Below are 13,564 nucleotides of genomic sequence, written 5' to 3'. Positions count from 1 at the left end.
TATCATCCAAAACACAACCAAAACAAACTGCAAATGTATTCAACAAGTTTGTAGAATCACAGGCTTGATGTAATCACTGCAGGTAAGGAATATGGGACCAAATACTAAACTTATGACTACTTCAATACAATATAAGTGAATATGTCCAAATTATTAAGACCTTTTCAAATGGGAGAACTACATACATAAAGTGCTTTCATTTCTAAACAGTAACACAGATATGTATGAATACCCTCAAATAAAAGGTGCCATTATATACTGTCACCTAATATCAAACATTCTATCTCAAATCCAAAATGCTGGAGCATAGCACCAAATGTAAAACTGTAAGCTTCACTGTCCAAACACATATGGTGTGGACTATGTGTGCCTGGTAAACACATGTGGATCTGGTGAACAGTTATCACTTGTTGACCAACTACAGGAATACTGACCTCAGAGTCTCCAGTTTACAGTGGGGATTCCCCAGTCCAGCAGAGAGCAGCTTCACTCCTGAATCCTTCAGGTGATTGTTACTCAGGTCCAGCTCTCTCAGGTGTGAGGGGTTTGACTTCAGAGCTGAGACCAGAGAAGCACAGCCTTCCTCTGTGACTAGACAGCCTGACAGCCTGCAAAGAGTCACATCATATTAAAATCACACTGCTATTCTTTGGTGGTTAAAATAGTGGCAGTATATTTTTTTTAACATATTCAGATATATCAGTGTCCTGAAACCTGCCATATCTATTCATAAATGAATGTTTCATTATTAGAAATGACAAATTATCAAAGTATTGCTTGTAGATAGAAAAATGCATATTACAAATATTTGAGTAGACTGACCAGAGCAGTTTAAAAAGCAGTATCAGTCAAAAGACAGACAGTGAGGTATCAGATTTAGATTGTATTGAGTATACAGTCCACACCATATGTACAGTGCATTCAAAAAGTATTCAGACCCCTTGACTTTTTCCACATTTTGTTAAGTTACAGCCTTATTCTAAAATATATTAAATTAGTTCTTTTTCCCCATCAATTTACACACAATACCCCATAATGACAAAGTGAAAACAGGTTTTTAGACATGTTTGCAAATATATAGAAAAACCTTATTTACAGAAGTTTTCATGTCACCTTTTATTTGAGGGTATTTTAATACATACAGTGGGGGAAAAAAGTATTTAGTCAGCCACCAATTGTGCAAGTTCTCCCACTTAAAAAGATGAGAGAGAAGCCTGTAATTTCCATCATAGGTACACGTCAACTATGACAGACAAAATGAGATTTTTTTTCCCAGAAAATCACATTGTAGGATTTTTTATGAATTTATTTGCAAAATATGGTGGAAAATAAGTATTTGGTCAATAACAAAAGTTTCTCAATACTTTGTTATATACCCTTTGTTGGCAATGACACAGGTCAAACGTTTTCTGTAAGTCTTCACAAGGTTTTCACACATTGTTGCTGGTATTTTGGCCCATTCCTCCATGCAGATCTCCTCTAGAGCAGTGATGTTTTGGGGCTGTCGCTGGGCAACACAGACTTTCAACTCCCTCCAAAGATTTTCTATGGGGTTGAGATCTGGAGACTGGCTAGGCCACTCCAGGACCTTGAAATGCTTCTTACGAAGCCACTCCTTCGTTGCCTGGGCGGTGTGTTTGGGATCATTGTCATGCTGAAAGACCCAGCCACATTTTATCTTCAATGCCCTTGCTGATGGAAGGAGGTTTTCACTCAAAATCTCATGATACATGACCCCATTCATTCTTTCCTTTACACGGATCAGTCGTCCAGGTCCCTTTGCAGAAAAACAGCCCCAAAGCATGATGTTTCCACCCCCATGCTTCACAGTAGGTATGGTGTTCTTTGGATGCAACTCAGCATTCTTTGTCCTCCAAACACGACGAGTTGAGTTTTTACAAAAAAGTTCTATTTTGGTTTCATCTGACCATATGACATTCTCCCAATCCTCTTCTGGATCATCCAAATGCACTCTAGCAAACTTCAGACGGGCCTGGACATGTACTGGCTTAAGCAGGGGGACACGTCTGGCACTGCAGGATTTGAGTCCCTGGCGGCGCAGTGTGTTACTGATGGTAGGCTTTGTTACTTTGGTCCCAGCTCTCTGCAGGTCATTCACTAGGTCCCCCCATGTGGTTCTGGGATTTTTGCTCACCGTTCTTGTGATCATTTTGACCCCACGGGGTGAGATCTTGCGTGGAGCCCCAGATTGAGGGAGATTATCAGTGGTCTTGTATGTCTTCCATTTCCTAATAATTGCTCCCACAGTTGATTTCTTCAAACCAAGCTGCTTACCTATTGCAGATTCAGTCTTCCCAGCCTGGTGCAGGTCTACAATTTTGTTTCTGGTCTCCTTTGACAGCTCTTTGCTCTTGGCAATAGTGGAGTTTGGAGTGTGACTGTTTGAGGTTGTGGACAGGTGTCTTTTATACTGTTAACAAGTTCAAACAGGTGCCATTAATACAGGTAACGAGTGGAGGACAGAGGAGCCTCTTAAAGAAGAAGTTACAGGTCTGTGAGAGCCAGAAATCTTGCTTCTTTGAAGGTGATCAAATACTTATTTTCCACCATAATTTGCAAATAAATTCATTAAAAATCCTACAATGTGATTTTCTGGAGAAAAAAATTCTCAATTTGTCTGTCATAGTTGACGTGTACCTATGATGAAAATTACAGGCCTCTCTCATCTTTTTAAGTGGGAGAACTTGCACAATTGGTGGCTGACTAAATACTTTTTTCCCCCACTGTATCTGTTTCACCGTTTAGAAATGAAAGCACTTTATGTATCTAGTCCCCCCATTTGACGAAGTCAAACGTATTCTGACCATTTGACTTATAGTGTATTAACGTAGTCAAAAGTTGAGTATTTGGTTGTGAACTCATTGTTTGTATTTGCAGTTTGTTTTGGGTTATGTTTTGCCCGATAGTAACTGAATGGTGGATGATGACTGGAGTAATTTTCTGTCTAAGTGAGTAGATAACATGTTTCTAAACACTACTAAATTAATTATGAATGAATCATGAATAATAATGAGTGAGAAAGTTACAGAGGCTACAACAAAACATGCTAACCTCTCACCATTACCAATAACAGAGGGGGTATGATCCTTGTTCCTCTGTAACTTTCTCATTCATCATCATTCACGATTCATTCATGATTATTCATAATCATGGTAGCATCCACATGAATATAGAAGTGTTCAGAAACATCTTCTATTCTTACTGACAATACAAGTGAAGTGACTCCAAAATGACAGGACATTATTCACCATTCAGTTTCTATTGGGAAAAACATCATCCAAAACACAACCAAAACAAACTGCAAATGCATTCAAAAGTTTGTAGATTCACAAGCTTGATGTAATCACTGCAGGCAAAGAATATTCAAAGACCAAACACTAAAACACTAAACATTGGACTAAATTAATTTGTCCAAATACTTATGACTTTTTCAAATGGTAGACCTAGAGAACTACATACATAAAGTGGTTTCATTTCTAAACAGTAAAACAGGTATGTATGAATACCCTCAAATAAAAAGTGACATTCTGTACTGTTGCCTAATATGAAACAATTTCAAATCCAAAATTATGGAGCATAGCACCAAATGTAAAACTGTAAGCTTCACTGTCCAAACACATATGGTGTGGACCATGTGTGCCTGGTAAACACATGTGGATCTGGTGAACAGTTATCACTTGTTGACCAACTACAGGAATACTGACCTCAGAGTCTCCAGTTTACAGTGGGGATTCCCCAGTCCAGCAGAGAGCAGCTTCACTCCTGAATCCTTCAGGTCATTGTTACTCAGGTCCAGCTCTCTCAGGTGTGAGGGGTTTGACTTCAGAGCTGAGACCAGAGAAGCACAGCCTTCCTCTGTGACTAGACAGCGTGACAGCCTGCAAAGAGTCAAATCATATTAAAACCACACTGCTATTCTTTGGTGTTGAAAATAGTGGCAATATATTTTTTCAACATATTCAGATATATCAGTGTCCTGAAACCTGACATATCTATTCATAAATTAATGTATCATTATTTGAAATTATCAAATTATTGCTTGTAGATGGAAAAATGTATTGTTCAAATATTTGAGTAGACTGACCAGACCATTTTAAAAAGCAGTATCAGTCAAAAGACAGACAGTGAGGTATCAGATTTAGATTGACTTTATGTATCTAGTCCCCCATTTGAAGAAGTCAAAAGTATTCTGACCAATTCACTTATAGTGTATTAAAGTAGTCAAAAGTTTAGTATTTGGTCCCAAACTCGTTGGTTGCATTTGCAGTTTGTTTTGGTTGTGTTTTGGGTTATGTTTTGCCCGATAGTAACTGAATGGTGGATGATGACTGGAGTAATTTTCTGTCTAAGTGAGTAGATAACATGTTTCTAAACACTACTAAATTAATCCTGATGATGCCATGATTAAGAATAATCATGAATGAATCATGAATAATAATGAGTGAGAGAGTTACAGAGGCTACAACAAAACATGCTAACCTCTCACCATTACCAATAACACAGGGGGTATGATCCTTGTTCCTCTGTAACTTTCTCATTCATCATCATTCACGATTCATTCATGATTATTCATAATCATAGTAGCATCCACATGAATGTAGAAGTGTTCAGAAACATCTTCTATTCTTACTGACAATACAAGTGAAGTGACTCCAAAATTACAGGACATTATTCACCATTCAGTTTCTATTAGGAAAAACATCATCCAAAACACAACCAAGACAAACTGCAAATGCATTCAACAAGTTTGTAGAAACACAAGCTTGATGTAATCACTGCAGGTAAGGAATATGGGACCAAATACTAAACTTTGGACTAAATTAATTTGTCCAAATACTTATTACTTTTTCAAATGGGAGAACTAGATACATTAAGTGCTTTCATTTCTAAACAGTAAAACAGGTATGTATGAATACCCTCAAATAAAAGGTGACATTCTGTACTGTCGCCTAATATGAAACATTATATCTCAAATCCAAAATGCTGGAGCATAGCACCAAATGTAAAACTGTAAGCTTCACTGTCCAAACACATATGGTGTGGACTATGTGTGCCTGGTAAACACATGTGGATCTGGTGAACAGTTATCACTTGTTGACCAACTACAGGAATACTGACCTCAGAGTCTCCAGTTTACAGTGGGGATTCCCCAGTCCAGCAGAGAGCAGCTTCACTCCTGAATCATTCAGGACATTGTTACTCAGATCCAGCTCTCTCAGGTTTGAGGGGTTTGAACTGAGAGCTGAGGCCAACACTTCACAGGATGTGTCTGTGAGTTCACAGCCAGTGAGTCTGTCAACAGAGTAAATACCATGAGGGACAGATTGGATTAAAATGTTACATTTAGCTTCCCTGCTTACAGTTACCTCTTCACTAATAATGTGAACACTGTGTATAGATGTCTCAATGCTACAACTTTTCTGATCCGTTTGTATTACAGTTTGTTTAAGAGTTTTCAGCTGATAGAAAGTTTAGTCAGCCAATGAAAATATTGTTGTTCTTACATACAGTAAAGTTTGGTCTGAGGGATAGTCACATGAGTACTTACAGAGCCCGTCAGCCAATAAAAATGCTGCTGTAACTACAATGTATTTTGATGTGGGATATTTCCATGAATACTTACAGAGCTTTCCTGTAGCCTCTCACAGCTGGGAGCAGTCTCCTACGACCCTCCTCTGATGTCTTGTATACCTTCGGGTCAAACACATCCAGAACCTCCTCTGATATCTGTAGCATGTAGGCCAGCGCTGAACACTGAGAAAGTGTGAGTTTTTTTGATCTATTCTCTGACCTCAAGTACGCTTGGATTTCCTCCTGTACTGAATGGTCTTTCATCTCTATCAGACAGTGGAAGAGATTGATGCACCTCTCAGGGGAGATGTTCTTCCTCTGCATCACCTTCAGGGAACGGATTGTTTTCTGGACGCTGTCTGGACTGCTTTCTGTCTGTGTCACCAGACCTCGTAGGAGTTTCTGATTGGACTCCAGTGACATGCCATGAAGGAAGCGGACAAAGAGGTCCAGGTGTCCGTTCTTGCTCTCCAAGGCTTTATCCACGGTACTCTTCAGCAGCTCATGCAAGGTTAGCTCTTCAGATGCAGCTCTAGACTTTCCCTTGAGGAAGGGCTTCAGTGCATCCATGTTCTTGGTTGTGTAACAATGGTACATGTAGACAGCTGAGAGAAACTCCTGAATGCTCAGATGAACAAAGCAGTACACCACTCTCTGAAATAACACAGACTCTTCTTTAAAGATTTGTGTGCACACTCCTGAGTACACTGAGGCTTCTTTGACATCAATGCCACACTCTTTCAGGTCTTCTTCATAGAACATGAGATTACCCTTCTCCAGATTTTCAAACGCCAGCTTCCCCAGCTTCAGAAGAATTTCCTTATCTGACTCCATGAGCTCCTGTTGATCCATCTCATCTCTTCCATGATATTTCTGGTTCTTCAGGCTGGTCTGAATGAGCAGGAAGTGTATTGACATCTCAGTCAGAGTCGTGGGCATCTCTCTCCTCTTGTCTGTACTCAACATGTGTTCAAGGACTATTGCAGAAATCCAACAGAACACTGGCATGTGGCACATGATGTGGAGGCTCCTTGATGTCTTTATGTGTGAGATGATTCTGCTGGCCAGGTCCTGATCACTGAATCTCTTCCTGAAGTACTCCTCCTTCTGTGGGTCATTGAACCCTCGTACCTCTGTCACCTGGTCAACACACTCAGGGGGGATCTGATTGGTTGCTGCTGGTCGGGAGGTTATCCATAGGAGAGCAGAGGGAAGCAGATTCCCCTTGATGAGGTTTGTCAGCAGAACATCGACAGACGATGTCTGGGAGACATCAGACACCTTTTCATTGTGCTGGAAATCCAATGGAAGTCTGCTTTCATCCAAACCATCAAAGATGAACATAGCTTTACAGGCAGTGAGTTTCTTTGCATTGCCTATGTCTAGTTCTGTGTGGAAGCCATTTAAAAGTCTGAGAAGACTGTACTGGAGATCTTTAATCAAGTTCAGCTCCCGGAAAGGAAGCACAAATATGATATCCACATCTTGGTTCGCCTTCTCTTCAGCCCAGTCTAGGATGAACTTCTGCACAGAGACTGTTTTTCCGATGCCAGCGATGCCCTTCGTCAGCACAGTTCTGATGCTTCTCTCTTGGCCTGGTATGGGTTTAAAGATGTCATTGCAGTGGATTGCTGTGTCATGTGAGGTTGGTGTCCTGGATGCTGTCTTTAGCTGCCACACCTCATGTTCATTGTTAACCCCTTCACTCTCTCCCTCTGTGATGTAGAGCTCTGTGTAAATCCTGTTGAGGGGAGTTTGATTCCCTGCTTTTTCCATGCCTTCTATCACACATTCATACCTCCTTTTCAGACTGTCTTTATGGTTTACTATAGCTCTCTGCAGGCTGTAATCCACTACAAGGGAAGAGGGAAAATGATGTGTATCAGAAACATTCATTGACAGGATGAAAAGTGGGCCTTCCACAACTACAGTAACTTCTATTATCTCATAATATTGTAGTTAACTACTGTAAATCATATTAAGGTATTGACTTGGCCCACGTGTGCAAGTGGTCTTACTGTTTTCAGAGCCTCTTGTTTTATTGGGTTGACTCAGCTGCTGTAGTACAGGACGTGTTCTGGATCTCTTTCTACACTGAGGACAGTCATAGTCTCCTGAAGGAGCAGGTTTCTCCCAATATCTGGTGATGCACTGTCTGCAGAACCTGTGTCCACAGGTGATAGAGACTGGATCCCTCAGCACCTGCTGACACACGGAACACCTGGACTGATCCTCTGGCAGAGTAGACCTTCCACTACAGAGATAAAGGAGAGAGAGAGAGATTGTAGATGTTAATACTGATCATAGACAGACAGCTGGGAACAGTATACTCTGCTCTCTGAGTGGTAGTAGTCTCTGGAATGAATAACATGTCCACAGTTGTCACACCAAGGCTCTGGGACTCTATATGTTGAGCCAGGGTGTGTTCATTCTATGTGTGCTGTTTCTATGTTGGGTGTTTCTAGTTCGTCATTTTCTATGTTTGACTGAGTGACTCCCAATCAGAGGCAACGAGTGTCAGCTGTGTGCTGGTTGTCTCTGATTGGGAGCCATATTTAACTGTCTGTGTTTCACTTTGTGTTTGTGGGTTTTTGTTCCGTGTTCGGTCATTGTCACTGAGGACTTCACGAGTCGTTTATTGTTTTGTTATTTCGTGTGTATGCTTTAATTAAATAAAGCAAGTATGTTCACAACTAACGCTGCGCTTTGGTCCACTCCTTCATACGACGTTCGTGACAGAAAAACCCACCATACCAGGACCAAGCAGCGTGTCCAGGAGCAGGCAGCCTGGACATGGGAGGAGATATTGGACGGGAAAGGGTCCTGGACCTGGGAGGAAATCCTGGCCGGGATGGATCGCCGGCCATGGAGTGAGACTGTAGAGAGGCGACGGAGAGAGGAGCAGCGGCGCCAAACGGGTCAACGTCGGACAGGCGAGAGGCAACCCCAAGACATTTTTAGGGGGGGGGCACACGGCATGGACGACGGGGCTGACGGAGGCAGACAAGGGGCGAGTTCAGAGGGCCACCAGGTTATGGGAGCCATTGGTGAGAAGGGGGAAGGAAGTTGTAGAGGCACGGCGAGAGGTACTGAGGTGTATTGCCAGTCTGGTCCGGCCCGTTCCTGATCCCTGTTTAAGGCCAGTGGTGTGTGTTCCCAGTACGGTTCGGCCTGTCCCTGCTCCACGCACCAAGCCTACGGTGTGCGTCGCCAGCCCAGCCCGGCCTGTCCCTGCTCCACGCACCAAGCCTACGGTGTGCGTCGCCAGCCCTGTCCGGCCTGTCCCTGCTCCACGCACTAAGCCTACGGTGTGCGTCGCCAGCCCAGCCCGGCCTGTCCCTGCTCCACGCACCAAGCCTACGGTGTGCGTCGCCAGCCCTGTCCGGCCTGTCCCTGCTCCACGCACCAAGCCTACGGTGTGCGTCGCCAGCCCAGCCCGGCCTGTCCCTGCTCCACGCACCAAGCCTACGGTGTGCGTCGCCAGCCCTGTCCGGCCTGTCCCTGCTCCACGCACCAAGCCTACGGTGTGCGTCGCCAGCCCAGCCCGGCCTGTCCCTGCTCCACGCACCAAGCCTACGGTGTGCGTCGCCAGCCCTGTCCGGCCTGTCCCTGCTCCACGCACCAAGCATACGGTGTGCGTCGACAGCCCAGCCCGGCCTGTCCCTGCTCCACGCACCAAGCCTACGGTGTGCGTCGCCAGCCCAGCCCGGCCTGTCCCTGCCACTCGCACCAAGCCAGGGGTGCGAGTCGTCAGCCTGGTCCAGCCCGTTCCTGCCACTCGCACCAAGCCAGGGGTGCGAGTCGTCAGCCTGGTTCAGCCCGTTCCTGCTACTCGCACCAAGCCCGGGGTACGAGTCGTCAGCCTGGTAAGGCCCGTCGCTGCTCCACGCACCAAGCCTAGGGTGCGAGTCGTCAGTCCGGCACAACCCGTGCCTGGGTCATCGGTGCCAATTCAGGTACCGCTCAACTGCTCCACTAAGGAGCTGAAGCCTACCGCCCCTGCTACGTCCAGTCCAGCTCCAGCCAGCGGGGCCAGACCGGACCAGGGGCGCTATGGGGGGTTTGTTGGAGGGTGGTGGGCAAGCCCGGAGCCGGAGCCGCCGCCGAGGAGGAATGCCCACCCAGCCCTCCCCTGTTTTGCTCGTATTTAGGCGCGGTCGCAGTCCGCGCCTTTAGGGGGAGGTACTGTCACACCCTGGCTCTGGGACTCTATATGTTGAGCCAGGGTGTGTTCATTCTATGTGTGCTGTTTCTATGTTGGGTGTTTCTAGTTCGTCATTTTCTATGTTTGACTGAGTGACTCCCAATCAGATGCAACGAGTGTCAGCTGTGTGCTGGTTGTCTCTGATTGGGAGCCATATTTAACTGTCTGTGTTTCACTTTGTGTTTGTTGGTTTTTGTTCCGTGTTCGGTCATTGTCACTGAGGACTTCACGAGTCGTTTATTGTTTTGTTATTTCGTGTGTATGCTTTAATTAAATAAAGCAAGTATGTTCGCAACTAACGCTTCGCTTTCGTCCACTCCTTCATACGACGTTCGTGACAACAGTGGTATTACTAAACTATATGAACTCAGAAGGTTGTAGAAACATGTCCACAGTGGTATTACTGAACTATATGAACTCAGGTTGTATAAACATGTCCACAGTGGTATTACTAAACTATATGAACTCAGAAGGTTGTAGAAACATGTCCACAGTGGTATTACTAAACTATATGAACTCAGGTTGTAGAAACATGTCCACAGTGGTATTACTAAACTATATGAACTCAGAAGGTTGTAGAAACATGTCCACAGTGGTATTACTAAACTATATGAACTCAGGTTGTAGAAACATGTCCACAGTGGTATTACTAAACTATATGAACTCAGAAGGTTGTAGAAACATGTCCACAGTGGTATTACTAAACTATATGAACTCAGAAGGTTGTAGAAACATGTCCACAGTGGTATTACTAAACTATATGAACTCAGAAGGTTGTAGAAACATGTCCACAGTGGTATTACTAAACTATATGAACTCAGAAGGTTGTAGAAACATGTCCACAGTGGTATTACTAAACTATATGAACTCAGAAGGTTGTAGAAACATGTCCACAGTGGTATTACTAAACTATATGACCTCAGAAGGTTGTAGAAACATGTCCACAGTGGTATTACTAAACTATATGAACTCAGGTTGTAGAAACATGTCCACAGTGGTATTACTAAACTATATGAACTCAGAAGGTTGTAGAAACATGTCCACAGTGGTATTACTAAACTATATCAACTCAGAAGTTGATGATACGCCTGTTGCGTAGCAGCCACTGAACTGCTCTCGGACTTACTTATTGCTGTTCACTGGACCTTATGATCACTCAGCTGCACAGCTGATGCGTGCTGGACTGTTCCTTTATACGGTACCTTGTCCTGTTTATCTGTTTAGCCTCAGCCCAAACTCTCGTCGCCATTACCAGCTGTTGTCTTAGCTCTCTCGAATAACACCTGTGATTGCGTTATGCCTCTCTCCTATGTCAATATGCCTTGCCTATTGCTGTTTCGGTTATTTCTTATTGTACTATTTCACTGTAGATCCCCCAGCCCAGCTCAACCTGCCTTAGATAGCTCCTTTGTCCCACCCCCCATACATATAGACCGGCTCAATCGGTGCCTCCAGTGATGCTATCTCTTTCATTGTTACCCAACGCTTAGGTTTACCTCCACTGTACTCATATCCTTCCATATCCTTGTCTGTACATAATGCCCTGAATCTATTCTACAACGCCCGGAAATCTGCCCCTTTTCTCTGTACCCAACGTACTAGAAGACCAGTTCTTAAAGCCTATAGCCGTATCCTTACTCTATTCCTCCTCTGTTCCTCTGGTGATGTAGAGGCTAACCCAGGCCCTGTAGCCCTCAGTATCACTCCTGCTCCCCAGGCACTATCATTTGTTGACTTCTGTAACCGTAAAAGCCTTGGTTTCTTGCATATTAACATCAGAAGCCTCCTCCCTAAGTTTGAGTTATTCACTGCGTTAGCACACTCCGCCAACCCTGATGTTCTAGCAGTGTCTGAATCCTGGCTTAGGAAGGCCACCAAAGATTCAGAAATGTCCATCCCCAACTACAACATTTTCCGTTTGATAGAACTGCCAAAGGGGGTGGGGTTGCAATCTACTGTAGAGATAGCCTGCAGAGCTCTATCATACTATCCAGGTCTGTGCCCAAACAGTTTGAGCTTCTACTTCTAAAAATCCACCTTTCCAGAAATAAGTTTCTCACTGTTGCCGCTTGCTACAGACCCCCCTCAGCCCCCAGCTGTGCCCTGGACACCATATGTGAATTGATTGAACCCCATCTATCCTCAGAGTTCGTATTGCTTGGCAGCGATCACTGCCTCATTGCCTGCGTCCGTAATGGGTCCGCGGTCAAACGACCACCCCACATCACTGTCAAACGCTCCCTAAAACACTTCAGCGAGCAGGCCTTTCTAATTAACCTGGCCCGGGTATCTTGGATGGATATTGACCTCATTCTGTCATTAGATGATGCCTGGTTGTTCTTTAAAAGTGCTTTCCTCTCCATCTTAAATAAGCATGCCCCATTCAAAAAATTCAGAACTAAGAACAGATATAGCCCCTGGTTCACCCCAGACTTGACTGCCCTTGACCAGCACAAAAATATCCTGTGGCGTACTGCATTAGCATCGAACAGCCCCAGCGATATGTAACTTTTCAGGGAAGTCAGGAACCAATATACACAATCAGTTAGGAAAGCAAAGGCTAGCTTTTTCAAACAGAAATTTGCATCCTGTAGCACTAACTCCAAAAAGTTTTGTGACACTGTAAAGTCCATGGAGAATAAGAGCACCTCCTCCCAGCTGCCCACTGCACTGAGGCTAGGAAACATTGTCACTACCTCTAAATCTACGATAATCGAAAATTTCAACAAGCATTTTGCTACGGCTGGCCATGCTTTCCACCTGGCTACCCCTACCCCGGCCACCAGCTCTGCACCCTCCACTGCAACTTGCCCACTCCACTGCAACTTTCTTTCTAAAATTAGCCGCAGAAATTGTCGCAACCCCTATTACTAGCCTGTTCAACCTCTCTTTCGTATCGTCTGAGATCCCCAGAGTTTGGAAAGCTGCCGCGGTCATCCCCCTCTTCAAAGGGGGTGACACTCTAGATCCAAACTGTTACAGACCTATATCCATCCTGCCCTGCCTTTCGAAAGTATTTGAAAGCCAAGTTAACAAACAGATCACCGACCATTTCGAATGCCACCGTACCTTCTCCGCTATGAAATCTGGTTTCCGAGCTGGTCATGGGTGCACCTCAGCCACGCTCAAGGTCCTAAACGATATTATAATCACGATCGATAAAAGACAGTACTGTGCAGACGTCTTCATAGACCTGGCCAAGGCTTTCGACTCCGTCAATCACCGCATTCTAATTGGCAGACTAAATAGCCTTGGTTTCTCATATACCTATAATAATAATATGCCATTTAGCAGACGCTTTTATCCAAAGCAACTTACAGTCATGCGTGCATACATTTTTGTGTATGGGTGGTCCCGGGGATCGAACCCACTACCTTGGCGTTACAAGCGCCGTGCTCTAACAGTTGAGCTACAGAGGACCATATACCTGCCTCGCCTGGTTCACCAACTACTTCTCAGATAGAGTTCAATGTGTCAAATCGGAGGGCCTGTTGTCTGGACCTCTGGCAGTCTCTATGGGGGTGCCACAGGGTTCAATTCTCGGGCCGACTCTATTCTCTGTGTATATCAATGATGTCGCTCTTGCTGCTGGTGACTCTCAGATCCACCTCTACGCAGACGACACCATTTTGTATACATCTGGCCCTTCATTGGACACTGTGTTAACAAACCTCCAAACGAGCTTCAATGCCATACAACACTCCTTCTGTAGCCTCCAACTGCTCTTAAATGCTAGTAAAACTAAATGCATGCTCTTCAATCGAACGC

At 44.4% G+C, this 13,564-nt stretch overlaps 1 protein-coding gene across 1 annotated transcript in view; it reads right to left on the bottom strand.

Moving 5' to 3' along the window:
• Nucleotides 1-10,121, bottom strand: part of LOC311113823 (NLR family CARD domain-containing protein 3-like) — a gene marked incomplete at both ends in the record, with an annotated part of 13,884 nt that extends 3,763 nt beyond the window's left edge. Inside the window, 5 exons of the mRNA XM_084189119.1 lie at nucleotides 435-608; nucleotides 3,726-3,899; nucleotides 5,140-5,313; nucleotides 5,645-7,445; nucleotides 10,097-10,121. Of these exons, the coding sequence (XP_084045245.1) occupies nucleotides 435-608; nucleotides 3,726-3,899; nucleotides 5,140-5,313; nucleotides 5,645-7,445; nucleotides 10,097-10,121 (2,348 nt within the window). The remainder of the gene's footprint in view (nucleotides 1-434; nucleotides 609-3,725; nucleotides 3,900-5,139; nucleotides 5,314-5,644; nucleotides 7,446-10,096) is intronic.
• Between the last annotated feature and the right edge of the window lie 3,443 nt (nucleotides 10,122-13,564).

This window comes from Coregonus lavaretus, assembly GCF_964263955.1.
Source record: "Coregonus lavaretus genome assembly, contig: HAP1_SCAFFOLD_454, whole genome shotgun sequence".
NCBI classification, from domain to species: domain Eukaryota; kingdom Metazoa; phylum Chordata; class Actinopteri; order Salmoniformes; family Salmonidae; genus Coregonus; species Coregonus lavaretus.
The sequence above is the reverse complement of the archived record's forward strand: the minus strand, read 5'-3'. Positions and strand labels throughout refer to the sequence as shown.